At 41.6% G+C, this 13,178-nt stretch overlaps 1 protein-coding gene across 3 annotated transcripts in view; it reads right to left on the bottom strand.

Annotated features, from left to right (window-relative positions):
- The window catches only part of uhrf2 (ubiquitin like with PHD and ring finger domains 2), a 51,365-nt gene extending 38,384 nt beyond the window's left edge, over positions 1–12,981 (bottom strand). Inside the window, exons 1-2 of one of the 3 annotated variants that reach the window (XM_086300764.1) lie at positions 12,734–12,981; positions 268–651 (exon numbers count right to left, since the gene is read on the bottom strand). In XM_086300764.1, the coding sequence (XP_086156890.1) occupies positions 268–651 (384 nt within the window). In that variant the 5' untranslated portion in view covers positions 12,734–12,981. Of the gene's footprint in view, positions 1–267; positions 652–7,994; positions 8,343–12,733 lie in introns of those variants that run through there. The other 2 variants (XM_086300763.1, XM_086300762.1) reach the window with 2 other exon arrangements.
- Between the last annotated feature and the right edge of the window lie 197 nt (positions 12,982–13,178).

Here is a 13,178-nt window from a genome sequence, read left to right as displayed (position 1 = left end):
CCGGCCAACATTTAATGCTCAAAATGACACTGACGTCATCATTGCCATGCAATCTGACGTTTTCAGCAGCAGTGAAAGAGCAGAGACACATTTAGTCTCTAATTTGATTTGACAACCACATAAACAGGAGAACCTGCCCAAGTGTCTCTGGCAGTGAGTTAGCTTATAGGGCACTAAACTCTCTGTAAGCTGGCCTAGAGCCAGAACAGCCACTCAAATACAAAACCATGCAAACATTTCCAAAATATTTACATCCGTCATCCTCACCTTGTACATGCCAATTCCTGGATCGACTAGTGTGTTCCTGCTGGACGTGGGTGACTGAGTGTCCTGCGCAGGGCTGCAGGACTTGAACCCATTTTTGGTTGCGTTACTGGTAATGCTGGCGTCTGGCTTGGTTTCATTAACAGTGCTGGTACTGAAGCTGCTGTCATTGTCTATACTGGTGGTTTCCATAGCAGCGGGGGAGACGAGAGCCGAGGAGTTGTGGCTTTCACACTTAGAATCGGGGGGAGAAATGGAACTACATCCAACACCCGAGGAGTCCTTGGTGGCAGGGCTGTCTGGATGGTCGGTCTGTGAGCGAATCAGCAGCTGAACAATGTCATTGAGACCCACGTTGTAGTCAAACAGTGTCTGGCCATCCTCCATCTAAATGAATACAAATGAAAATCTCACTCTTTAACATTAACAGGCAAAGATGTACAGACGCAGAAAACCACTGCTGTATACAACACTGCAATCAATCATTTTCACTGCCTATAAATAAACACAAGCTATTAAAATGTTGCTAAGACAATAATACATTTGAAATAATAATAGTTTACCAACATATTTTAACTTTTATAAATAGGATTATTCCAACCACTACTAAACTGTGCATTAGCAATACTGTAGCTCATTTTAAATCCATAACAAACCATCACTTTTTTACTTTTGTTCTACATTTCTTTCTAAATGGACATCTGTGTAAAATGAAATAACCACCGCTGCACTGCAGAGTGCCCTCAGACAAATACAAGAGGCTGCTTGTCAAGGACAAACAACACCAGAATACAACACTGAGCACAGTGAGTAGAACACACACTGTTACGGCACTCGAGAGAGGAAATTAAAACACACGCGGCACTTCCGATACGTTCACGTGCTTTTAAATTCAAAAAGCACGCGGTGCTCAAAGACGCAGCAACAACATTTACTCTCTGTTCTTAAATTGGGAAATTTTCTGCTACTGATTGAATGCAATTAGCTACACGTACAAGTTAAGTGTTTCACTGATTGTTCTGAGCGTAGAGGAAAAGGAAAAAAAACAAACATTTGTAACAATTAGCACCTATCGCTGCTGACGATGACAATGGGATATGTGCTGAAATGCGGGCGCCGCTCTCTAGCATCCGCAGCGGTTTTTCTCAGGAAAAAATAAATAAGAGATCTGGGTGCATGAATTAAAGTGATAGCAGATGTAGCTGGGGGGAAAGAAATGACTGGGTTGCCATGACAACCGAAAGAGAGCACCCCCTACCCCACCCCACCCCGATGACTCTGAATCATATATAAAATCACTGTCAACCAACCTACAACTAGCGCCACCACCATCATCATCATCATCACCAGCATGGCCCTAACAGGCAATGTGGCATATGAGCTTCAGCAAATGTTTTTCCCTCCCCTCTGGGAGGGGGGACAAGTAACAAAAAAACACAAGTAACAAAAAAAAACACATGAGGGCCCATTACAAATCCAAATACACTCTTCTACCACATACGATCTACTGTTAAGCATACAGTGCAGCCACTGCCTTAGGAGTGAAGCTTATGGTGGACACGCCAACTCATTGCAGACATCAGCTATTCATTTCAGCGCTCAACCCCACAAGCCCATTGTGCCGGGGAGACAAGCATGGCCGCCACTCTCTCTCTCCTTTGCTCTCTCGTTTTCGTTATTTGACAATGAGGTGGAGAACGCTTGGACGTGTAGCAGCCGAGCAGTAGAGGGAGCAATCACAATTTCCCCATCCGTGCATGCTTTTTTTTTTTTGTGTGGTTTTTTTTTTAATAGTCTCATGAAATTTAGATCAGAGAAGCAGTGGTGCAAATACAGCCATACAGTGGTTGTTATGCTTACCTGTCTATCTTTCTGTGGTAGTCTATATCAGCATTTTCTCTGTCTCCCTGCCTAAGCTCGGTCTTCGATTTAGCCTCAGTAATTGCCTATCGTCCGCTGCCTTGTCTGTCTGTCTGTCCATCTTTTGCGACTTGATACTGCATTAAACCAAGAAAAGTACACAAAACAAACAGAAAAACCTCCCCCCAAAAAATATGCATTAGGACTGCAGGCAGAACCTGCAAAGAGGCAGCCTCACTGCTGAGAAGTGCGGGGCAGAGAGATGGAAAATCACCCAGACAGACAGACAGACAGAGAAGGAGAACAACATACAGCAGAATTGCACTGCACCAAACGCACAAATGATATCTGGGCTGCTTCTACCTGCTTTCCACAGCGGCTTCATTACTATTAGTGTGATCAGCCTCTCGCTGCGAGATGTTACAGTCCTGACTTCAGTCATACTCACATGAATAATCCCCAAAACAAAGAACAAGCAACTAACCCAGCAAATGTTGGGGGTGAAAGAAAAAGGGCTTTATACATTCAAGGAGGACGAGATGTATTTGACAGCATGCCGTTAACGTTGACTAAGGACATGACATTTTATTCCCCACAATAACCGCGGCAGTATTTAAAAACACTTGCTTCTGATATCTTCATTGTGTGACTCACTGAAATGTCATTTACTGTTCCAGGGGGAGACTGACTTTAGTCACGACCGCACATCACGGCAAAGCTTTAGATTAACCCGAAACATTTGACTTGAAGATTTCTCAAAAGGCTCGAAGAGTCGAAAATAATAAATATCCTTGGCATGGCGATGTTGCACGAGAGTGTGTGTGTACGTGCGCGCGCCCTCGCCTGTGAGTGTATCACAATGTCGAATGGAATAAAATTAACAGCTACGAACGAACAAGGCTAAATTCTCTGCTGAATTTCGACAGCCCTTTAAAAGACTAATGGCTTATCATACCAAAGAAAACACAAAGTATAATGTCAGAAAGAAAGAAAAAATCAAACCGAGATAAGACAAAGACCTGTAGCTGCTGTAAAAACATGCTGAACATCTACACTCTTCACATTACTCTTGAGATATTAAACCACAATCCCTTTTCTGTTTCAGACCTCCCATTGTGAAACTAATCTGTTTATATTGTTTTGAATATACACCCAATAATACCTATAAAAGAGCAAAAACCGGGGTGTGTGTGGGGGTGGTGGTGGAGAGTGATTTGGTAACTCCATCGTTCGCTTTTCTACCAGCGTACTGTCACACAGTATCACAATGTATGACTTTAAAGGCTTTTAATACACGAATCACTCTGCCATTAAAGTAACTAGGCAACCTGCTTAGTGTAACGATGAAAAGGTGGAATCAAATAAACAGACCAAGAAAGCAACGCAGCGCATTTAATACCAGCACCAGAAGGTCTGAAGTGACGGTGAGAATGAGGCAGAAAATAGCCTCCTTGCTCGGGCAGACCACCCTGCTCCGGCACAATTTCTTCTTTTTCTTCACCCACGCCCCATGATGGCAAGGAGTTGAGCAAAATAGGTCAAATTACCAAAAACAATGACACGGGGTGTGTCTGCTTCCCTGCAACATAAAGGCTTCCATCTTGGCTCTTTTATATTCTTCAACCCGCCCACAGTCATCCAATCTATTTACCAAAAATCCCCTGCTCGCCAGCACAAATTACCTAGAAAGGTGACAAAGGTTACTTCCACTTGCAGCTCTTTTCATAACCTGGTGACTGCTCGCACGGCGGGTTTTAACGAGAAGTGTGCCGGCAAGGTAACAGATGTCACACTGTGCTGTTTTGCATCGTTTATATAAAGCAGGTCAATTACTTAATCATTAAATTATAAAGAGGACCAGTCCTCTTTGGCCACATTCATTCAAATTAAACAAGTTTGCATAAACATGAAAATCTCTTTGCTTGTTGCTCCTTTGATTACAATTCAAAAGTTGTTGGGGTTTTTTGCCTTTTCTGTGTTTTCAAACATTTTTAAAACAATCTTTTGTGGTTATCAGAAAGCATCTGTGCATAGTTAAGAGTTTAATGGCCTTTAAATTAGTCTACATATTCAAATAACGTATTACTCTATTTGAAAGTAACAGAGCTTGCATTGCAGCGTTAAACAGGTAGGCTTTTTTTAGTGCCATGAGGTGGAGATGTAGAGCTGTGAAAACATGAAAGCCTATGGTTGTAGTTTAATGGCTCCCTTTGTATTTGCCCTTTGTCCAGTCTATCAGTTGGAGAAGGGTGTGACTGTGTGCACTCAAGGCTGCAGAAAACTCAGCTTCCCTTGAAATTTTCTATGAAATCTACAACTTAATAATAACAAAAGAAAACCCATCAAGTGAGCAGGCAAAACATCAATCCATGTGTAATCAAAGAGTAACCATATCTAGGTCACGGCGAGCGCCTGTGTGAATGGGAGCAAGCCAATAACCATAGCCCGACAACAGGGCAAGAGCAACAGTGGAAGACATCCCGACTCTTTGCGCATAAAACATGTTGCTGCTTTGGTATTAAATTTAAAAAAAAAATAAAACAAGCTTCATACTTAAATCAAATAAGTGCAATGCAAGCTGAGCTTGAAACCACTTGAGGAAAAAGTCAAACCTCTAAGTAAATGTGAAGCCTGCTGCAAAATGAGTGTAGGCGCTGAGCAGAAAGGCCGCACGGCCAGTGGAAGGTGTGTGTGAGCCTGCTCGCGAATGTGACTGACTAGAGACGTTCAAAGTGAAACAGAGACACTAGGACCGCTCGGCGAAAATGCAAACAAACAAAGAAACATCAAAACACCGTGGCAAAGTTGCACAGCTTCTGGCTTGAGACCCTTCCGACTCAAGGGCAAGCTTGAGTCTGAACTGGTGAGGCAGCGTGAGCACTGAGCTGGAGGGAAAAACAAGACGCCATTTTGAAAAGAGAATTAGACCGAGTTGCTCTGCTACAAGTCTAAATCCTAACACAGAGCGCAGGCACCACTGTGCGTGTAAGGGCACTAGCCAGTGCATGTTGCGTGTCACTGGCTCATTCCATGCATTACTTAACACATGGAAATCCCCCAATCAACGCTCTCCACTTATTTTCCAGTGAAATAAAGGAAGCATAGCATCAGATTTAATACACAGGCCTAGCTTTTGCAGCCACAGCTACGACAGTACATAACAACTGCAATGTAACAGCTCATTAATTGTTCATCGAGCAAATAGCACTACTATACTTTATCTACTACCCCTGATTAAATCACAAACAGTTTAAAGAGGAGCAGTTTGCTTTGTGCTTGGTAGCTATTATGGATTTTATAAAGAAAAAAGGTGCTAAGAGCACTGAAATTAGTTTACTAGCCAGAGAGGCGCAGAGGTGTAAAAGCAACTACTCAACCATCGCTTTCCATCACAACAGTTTGTTCTTCTTTGATCTGCCGTAATGAGTGCGCAACGGCGAGCTAGGCTGTAAAAATCTGCCTACAGTTCTCGAAGTTTCCTTTCACTCTGTCGTGCAGTATATGCGGCAACAAAAAAAAGACACAATAAAATCAACCCATTGTGACACGCATGAGTCAGAATCGAGCGCCTGTTATCATTTAATTAGACAAAGAAGAAGAAAGTTAGGCCCGCTTGAAACTACAGAGGACCATTTTGCAGAGGAATGCCTCGGCCTATAATACAGCCTGACACATGTGAAGAAGGAAGCAAAAACGAATGTAAACAAAGTGAGATCAACATATCATGTAGGCTGCCTGCTTCCTCGGGGCTTTTTCGGCTGGCTGACTCACACTGTGTTAATATCAGCTTTGTAATGTTATGCTAAAACTCAGTATAAATCAAGGCACCAGTGTCCTGCCAGCAGCAAGCATCCTCTGCTTATTACTGATAGTTACAGCCAGTGATCTTTCACGCATTACACACCTTCAGATATCGCAGGTCACGCTGTTATATTTGGATTCTTTCATGTCTTATGCACATATATTTGAAGCAAGACAGAATAATTAAGACCCTGAACTCAAACGTGCAGGACTTGAAACGCAGGTGATAGTCATAGATTTTCCTAATGCTTTTTGCATAGACTCCTTCAACAGCTACAAAAAGTCTGCATGCATGCGTGTGTGGTAGATCGTAAAATGCGCCAGCATGCATTAAAATAAAGAAATAAGCACAGGCTGTGAGGCTGTGAGGCTGCTAGCTGCATGCGACCGTCCGCCATGACACACACAAATGTGCACGCCTGTCTCATGGAAGCTGATTACAGCTTTCACGATCGTCTTCATGGAAAGCTAGTGATGATGATGATGAGCTTTTTTTTTCATTAATATGAAAGATAGATAAATTGTGCACTAAAATCTTGCAAGCCGAAGCCAATTACCACATATTCTTGCCATATTCTAGCCTGAAAACCAATCAGATATTGTCTTAATCTCAAATTAGTCTTGAGCTCTTTATTTTTGTAACACTTCCCCTTGAACACTGCTGCTATCAGGTGTGACATACTACATTACCATGCTTCCACTTATATCTCAAAAAATGTTACATTTTGCCTTTTTTTATGAAAGCAATATAAAAGGCCAAAGTGGTCTATGCGGGCAGATTAAATTACATACAATGTAAATGTTAGATTGTTTACATAATACTTGTAATAGTATTTAAAAGCACACACTAAAAGGTTAAAGTCATATTTATTTACCTGAGAATATTTAAGAATACACATTAATGCTTTTCTTTAACATTTGACATATCATGCGCTACAGAAAACAGTTACTATCATTCATTTAGCAAAGTCTTAATGTAATAAATAAGTAATGGTGCAATTATAATAAAAGATAACATTTTAGTAGCTTAGGTATAAACTCTTGTTCTAGAGCCTGGACTGCTGAAGTAATAAGGGGCACATAAAAGAGACTTTGTTTAATATGAACTCCAACACAGATTTCTATATATACCATATTAACTGTGCATTTATAATATAAGTATTAGACTTTTATAGCGGCTAAATAAATACTGGATCAATGCCTTGCAAAGCAGAATCATATGGCATTGAGGACAGGCTCAGAGTCTGGACCCCAGTTCTGTGTCTAATGCAAAACATGCCTGTATTCCGTGTGAATCTGGATGTTACAGAGCGCAGTGTGTGCACAACAGTGTCAGGCAAGGCAGACAGGGCAGGCAGGCAGGCATGTTTACAGTAGACAGCCCTCACTGTCCTCACTGTACAGTGAGAGTACCGTGGTGACGCCACATTGTAAACACTACACTTGCTTTTAGATGTCAGGGCACGTGTTGTACTTCCTTAAAACCCACCACGAGCGCAAACACAACACAGGATCAATAAAAGCTTGAAAAAACGACTCACCCAAGTTAGAAATACAGTGCAGATATACGTGAGCGTGTTTTCAGGATACTTAAATGTACAAAAAAGAAAGAAAGAAGAAAAAAACTGTTAATGGGGTGCACATCTGTGAGGGATGTGGGCTGTTTTGTTTGCACAGCACTACTTTCGTTCTACATGTGGATACAGAGCGCGAGCTTCCCTATTCTCTCGCGCGGCAATGTAAACAAACATGTCTACTGTGGTGGGACATTTGTTGCATGCAGCTCTCCACAGCACCAACCTAAACAATGTGGGGAGGGGGGGACAAAAATGGGGAGGCACACGCATCCGTGCCGTCCCAGAGGACTGCTGCACACGGTGTACCCCCGGTTCTCTTGCGCAAGAACTATTGGCGAATTCCTATCAAAACAGGAAGCTCGCAAGGGTCCGAAACGGCTACAACACTCAGAGGAGGACCGCTCACTCTCCAACGAGCAACCCGTAACCCTCTCGCCAAGCGTCAAAAAACTGACTGTTGCGTGACGGGGTGAAACAAAAACACGGCTTTACCTGTTTCCCTCGGTAGAAGAGGCGCTGCTGTTGCGGGCTTACATTGAAGATGTCTTGTATTTTCAGGCGTAAGGACTCAATTTTTGTCAATCTAGAAAGATCATCAACGGTTCGTGTCTCCTTCCCGTCTATAGTACGAACCTGGATCCACATCGTTGCGCCGCCGTCTTACGCCTCAGATAAACAAGTTACAACGGTAATTCGGGGCAACAAATTGTTTTCCCCCGCCCCAGGGTTAAAGATTTTTTTTTAAATGGTCAGTGTTTTTTAGGGCTTCATTGCGTTTTCCTCTGCAGAGGTAACGTCTGACTGGCTCGCGCAGGAGGTGCCTCACATGAGGTCGCGGCGCCAAGCAAATCTCGCGAAGTAACGTTAAGCACAGTGTGCAGTTTTAAAGGCACAGCTCCCCCTTTTAGTCTAAAAATAATGGGGGGACCATTTGAATTTGACTTCTTATTGTGTACTTACGAGGTCAAGTTGGCTGTCTTACAATAATACTACGGGGTTTGCGTGAAAGGCTTAAATACGTAATGACGCAGCAGGGACTTAGGAGTGACATAAAAGGCCCTTTGCAGTATAACACAAGTACAGACCACCGAACAAGCTTATGGTATGTTTAGCAACAACACGTGGGGGCTATATGTTACTATGTGTGACGTATGCTCCTCGGCCTAAACCAGGGTCCTATAAAGAAGTCTACAGCGCTGAAGACTTCAATGAGCCATACTGCAAAGAGTTCTTCAGGCTGTCTAGAGGTCTTTCTTGAGGCCACTCGGTGCTTTTTCCACTCATTTTCAGTCCACTCCTTGTACCTGACCATTTTCATAGGGATGTGTTTGTAGGTTGTTTTGACTTTTTTTTTTTTTTAATTCAGTTTAGTTTTTATTCAAAAGGTTTTGTTTTAGTTAGTTTCATAGTTTGTTTTCATCTTTTTCTTTTTTGGTGTATGGAGGGCATATATCAGAGAAAAGATTTGGGCAAATCAGTGCAGATATTACCATAAAAACACTGAACTTTTTGAAAACAGTTTACTCAAAGATTTTTAGACAGCCAAAGTCTCAAGAAGTATGCTCATCAATACCACATCGGGCAGGCTGTAATAGAATTTTAGCATATTACCTCTCTATTTTTTTTAATTTAACTATAATGACCCAGTAAACCACTTAACACCAATCTAAAAATTAAAAACTTAGCCTAATTTTGTTTTCTTTTTCTTTCTTTTTTAGCAGTCACAACTGATGTCCAACATATTTATATTTCCAAGTGGACCATTATAGCTTTTGCTATACTGGTCCATTTGATAGTCATATTTTATTAGATTTTTATTAGATTGGGTGAAGGAGATGGCATCAAGTGTTGATTTGGAACGACTTACTCATATTGTCAGAGCAAAGGGAGTATATTTGAAGAAATATGGTTACCTTTAATTGAGTTTCTGAGACATTATGAAGGGAATTAACTTAGAAAATGATACTTGGTGCTGAGTTGTTTTGTATTTTTTTTGTATTTATTATTTGCTCTTGTTTTGTTTGTTTTACCCATGCTTGATTTGGTTTTATTTTATTTTATTTTTATCTATATTTGTTTATTTTGGGGACTATGTTGTTTAATGTAAATCTTATGTTAACTGTACGATTATCGTTTGCTTGTTCTGTAATATAAAGCTTAATAAATATATTGTTTGTTTGTTTTTATTTTGAGTTTTTACAATCAGACCAGACAAGACCGGGGGACAGAAAAGAAAAAGAAGAAGAAAGAGAAGTGGGGGGGAGAAAGTTAACAGAGGAAAGGGAGAGAAAATAGAGAAGAAGAGGGATAGAGAGAGAAAAAACACTGAAAATCTGCTTCACCACCTGCTGAAAAAAACAAGCAAAAACACAGTTTGGAAACCACAGCAACAACCAACATATGCATTGCTAACAGTAAATAAGAAATATTAAATTTTATTGAGCAGCATACAATATTGTGTGTGCACCTGCGTGTGTCTGCAGGACCACTGCAGGGGCAAACGCCTAGAAAAAAGGTGAGGAGAGCCCTGGAACGGGGGTCACTCAGCAGCCGGTGATGAGCCCACAGGTTCCATCAGCAGCTGGCTAAGCCAGAGCAGACCCAGGCCCAGAGACCTGAAGCCCAGACCCCAACCAGACGGCCAGTTCCTCTTCCCAGCCCCCTGCCCCAGACGGCAAACAGAGAAGTGGGTGTGAGAAGACTCCATGCCTCACTCCGCTCATGTGTGGTCTTGATGGGTGCTGTTCTTGAGTGCATTTAAAAGAGAGGCACGGTCCCAACAACCCTCTCTTGATTTCAGCTGGTGACAGCTCGGCCCCTCCCAGGAACCCTCAATGTCTATGTGCGATTTAAAATTGAGAAGTGGGCACCGGCACCAGAGGTGAGGCTGAATAAACAGACCGTCCTCTGGATGCCGTTCAGTGTGCCGACCACCAAGGCCCTATATATACTGAGCCTAGTTTAAGGGCTGAACCAGTGTTGTGTCTACACATAACAGACAACTTACCAAAGAACCCTTTTTAAATTTTTAGGCACTTTGTTACTAGGAGACTATCACAAAAACACACCATTTGTTTGTACTTTTTTAGTAAGTATTAACAAATACTAAAGACAGCACAGCTTGACAGACATAAATTTATATTTTTGCACCAACAAGGGGTTTGCCAGAGTGCTATTAGCTGAAAATTTGACATATCTCAGCATGGTGTGCAGGACAAAAGAAGATGTAGCAGGTGTGAGAAACTATCTAAAGCGGGTAAGCAGTATATGAAAGTCATGTCCATAAAAACGGGAAAAAATCCAGCAAAGACCTGACACAGGACCTGAGAGATACATTCAATTCCCAAAAGTATTCACTCATCCAAATCATTGAGTTCAGGTGTTCCAATCACTTCCACGGTCACGGGTGTATATAATGAAGCACGTAGGCATGCAGACTGCTTCTACTGTTTCTTGTGAAAGAATGGGTCGCTCTCAAGAGCTCAGTGAATTCCAGCATGGCACTGTGATAGGACGCCACCTGTGCAACAAGTCCAGTCATGAAATTTCCTCTATCTGAATATTTCACAGACAACTGTTAGTGGTAATGTAACAAAGCGGAAGCAATTGGGAACTACAGCAACTGAGTCATGACGTGGTAGGCCATGAAAAATCACAGAGCGGGGTCAGTGCATGTTGAGGCATATAGTGCACAGAGGTCAACAACTTTCTGCAGAGTCAGAGCTCCAAACTTCACATGGCCTTCAGATTGGCTCAAGAACAGTGTGTTCTTTTTGTTCAGTATGTTCTGGGGTGACAAATCCTGGTTCTTCATCTGGCATGCCGATGGAAAAGTCTGGGTTTGGCAGTTGCCAGGAGAGCGGTACTTGTCTCTCTGCATTGTGCCAAAACAATGCCGACAGAACAGTTTGAAGATGGCCTCTTCGTGTTGCACACAAAGCAAGGTCCATAAAGACAGAGATGAGCGAGTTCTGGAAGAACTTGACTGGCCTGCACAGACTTTGTGCAGTGCAGTATACATTTTGCTCTTCAATTGATCCATGTTTCCCAAAGTTTCATCAGAAATTATTTCAGTGGAAGGGTGGCTGTCAAGAAATGATTCTTACATAAGGAAAACAGGGAGAAAAGGATGAGGTATGCCAAATTACACAATAACTGCACTGAAAGTCAGTGGCAACAGGTTTCATGGAGTGATGAATCCAAATTTGACATTTGTGGTTTAAATTGTTGTCAATATTAGGAAAGACCTAAAACACAGCAGAGGTTCTATCGTGTTTGGGCCCACAGTTCAGTCAGTGGTCTTGGGGGATCTTGTTAATATGGATTTATTAAGCCAGAAAAGTACCATCAGATTTTGATCCACAATACAATATTGTCTAGAAAGACTGACTGACAAGAGCATAACAAACAGACTAGCAATGCAGTAAAAGCATATTTGGAAAAACAAACAGTGGTACGATATCAGTCATAGATTGGCCTCCCCAGAGGCCAGACTTTAACATTATTGAAGCAGTGGGACCATCTTGACAGAACGGAGTTTTAGATGTCTTCAAAAAATCTAGAGAACTATTCCTGAAGAATATTTAAAGAAATGACAAGAAAGCTTCTTGCTGTGCTGAAGAACAAAGGTGGTCATACGAAAATACTGACTTTCAAGCTCTTTAGAATTGTATCAACTGTTTTTGTCTTGCATACTGAATTTCCATTAATGTTTGCATATGTATCAGTTAACTTTGGCACCTATTCTAAGTTTCATCTTAAAAATATAAAGAAATAAGGGTGACTCAAGAGTTTTTCACAGTATTGAATTTTAGTCAAACCTTCCACCTTCTCACAAGAAGGCCTACAGCTGCATCACTTTGAGAAAGATGCTGCTCTTGCTCCAGCAAGGAAACCAATTGCTCTTCTTTTTTCATTTATATTTTCACTTAATGACACATGGGATCAAATACATGCATTATGTTCTACAAAAGCATGCGGGGCACTTAAAATGCAGTCATAGTATCGCAACTATGCTGCAGACATATGGAAGCAATTTCTTGACCATCTTCAGTATTTCCAACCTTCTGGATATCCCTTTTACGATTTACTGGAGAAAGTACACATATTTTCGTATTTTGTGCTTTATATATTAGTCGGATTTTCTTAATGTATTTCTTAAGTGTCATATAACTCATAATCATCCATTATTTTGCGCCAAAATGAGGGCCCATACTGGACTGAAAACCCACCTTTTAGCTGCGCTGAAGTCTCTGTGCAGCACGGTTCCCTGGTGGCATAATTGCTTAATTAACAGTTGTCCCAGCAGGAGACCTCCTCGTTGTCAGAGTTGCTCATTTTACTGCGGCTCCATGTCACGTGCTTTGTTAATGTAAACCTATGAGTTGTATTACATGTTGTGCTAAATCACACTCTAATTACAAGTATAGCCACAATGTGATTTGGGGTAATTAATAAAGAGGTTAAGGGACGACCTGAGAGATTAAAAGAAGGGAAATTTACTCTAATCACAGCCGTGTGACGCTCATCTGCCGCACATTGATCTCTAGCGACATCTACCGGCCAAACGTGAGACGTGTGCGTTGCAGAACTTTACGTCGTACACGAACATTCTTTTATATCTCATCTAACTTATTTTAAGGCGCTTAAGCCCTTAAGTGTAAATGAACTTTAAAC

This window comes from Aulonocara sp. 'chitande type north' Nkhata Bay, linkage group LG7 (assembly GCF_057382095.1).
Source record: "Aulonocara sp. 'chitande type north' Nkhata Bay isolate Kocher_YH1m ecotype deep benthic linkage group LG7, A_spYH_male_GT1.1, whole genome shotgun sequence".
Classification (NCBI taxonomy): Eukaryota; Metazoa; Chordata; class Actinopteri; order Cichliformes; family Cichlidae; genus Aulonocara; species Aulonocara sp. 'chitande type north' Nkhata Bay.
The sequence above is the reverse complement of the archived record's forward strand: the minus strand, read 5'-3'. Positions and strand labels throughout refer to the sequence as shown.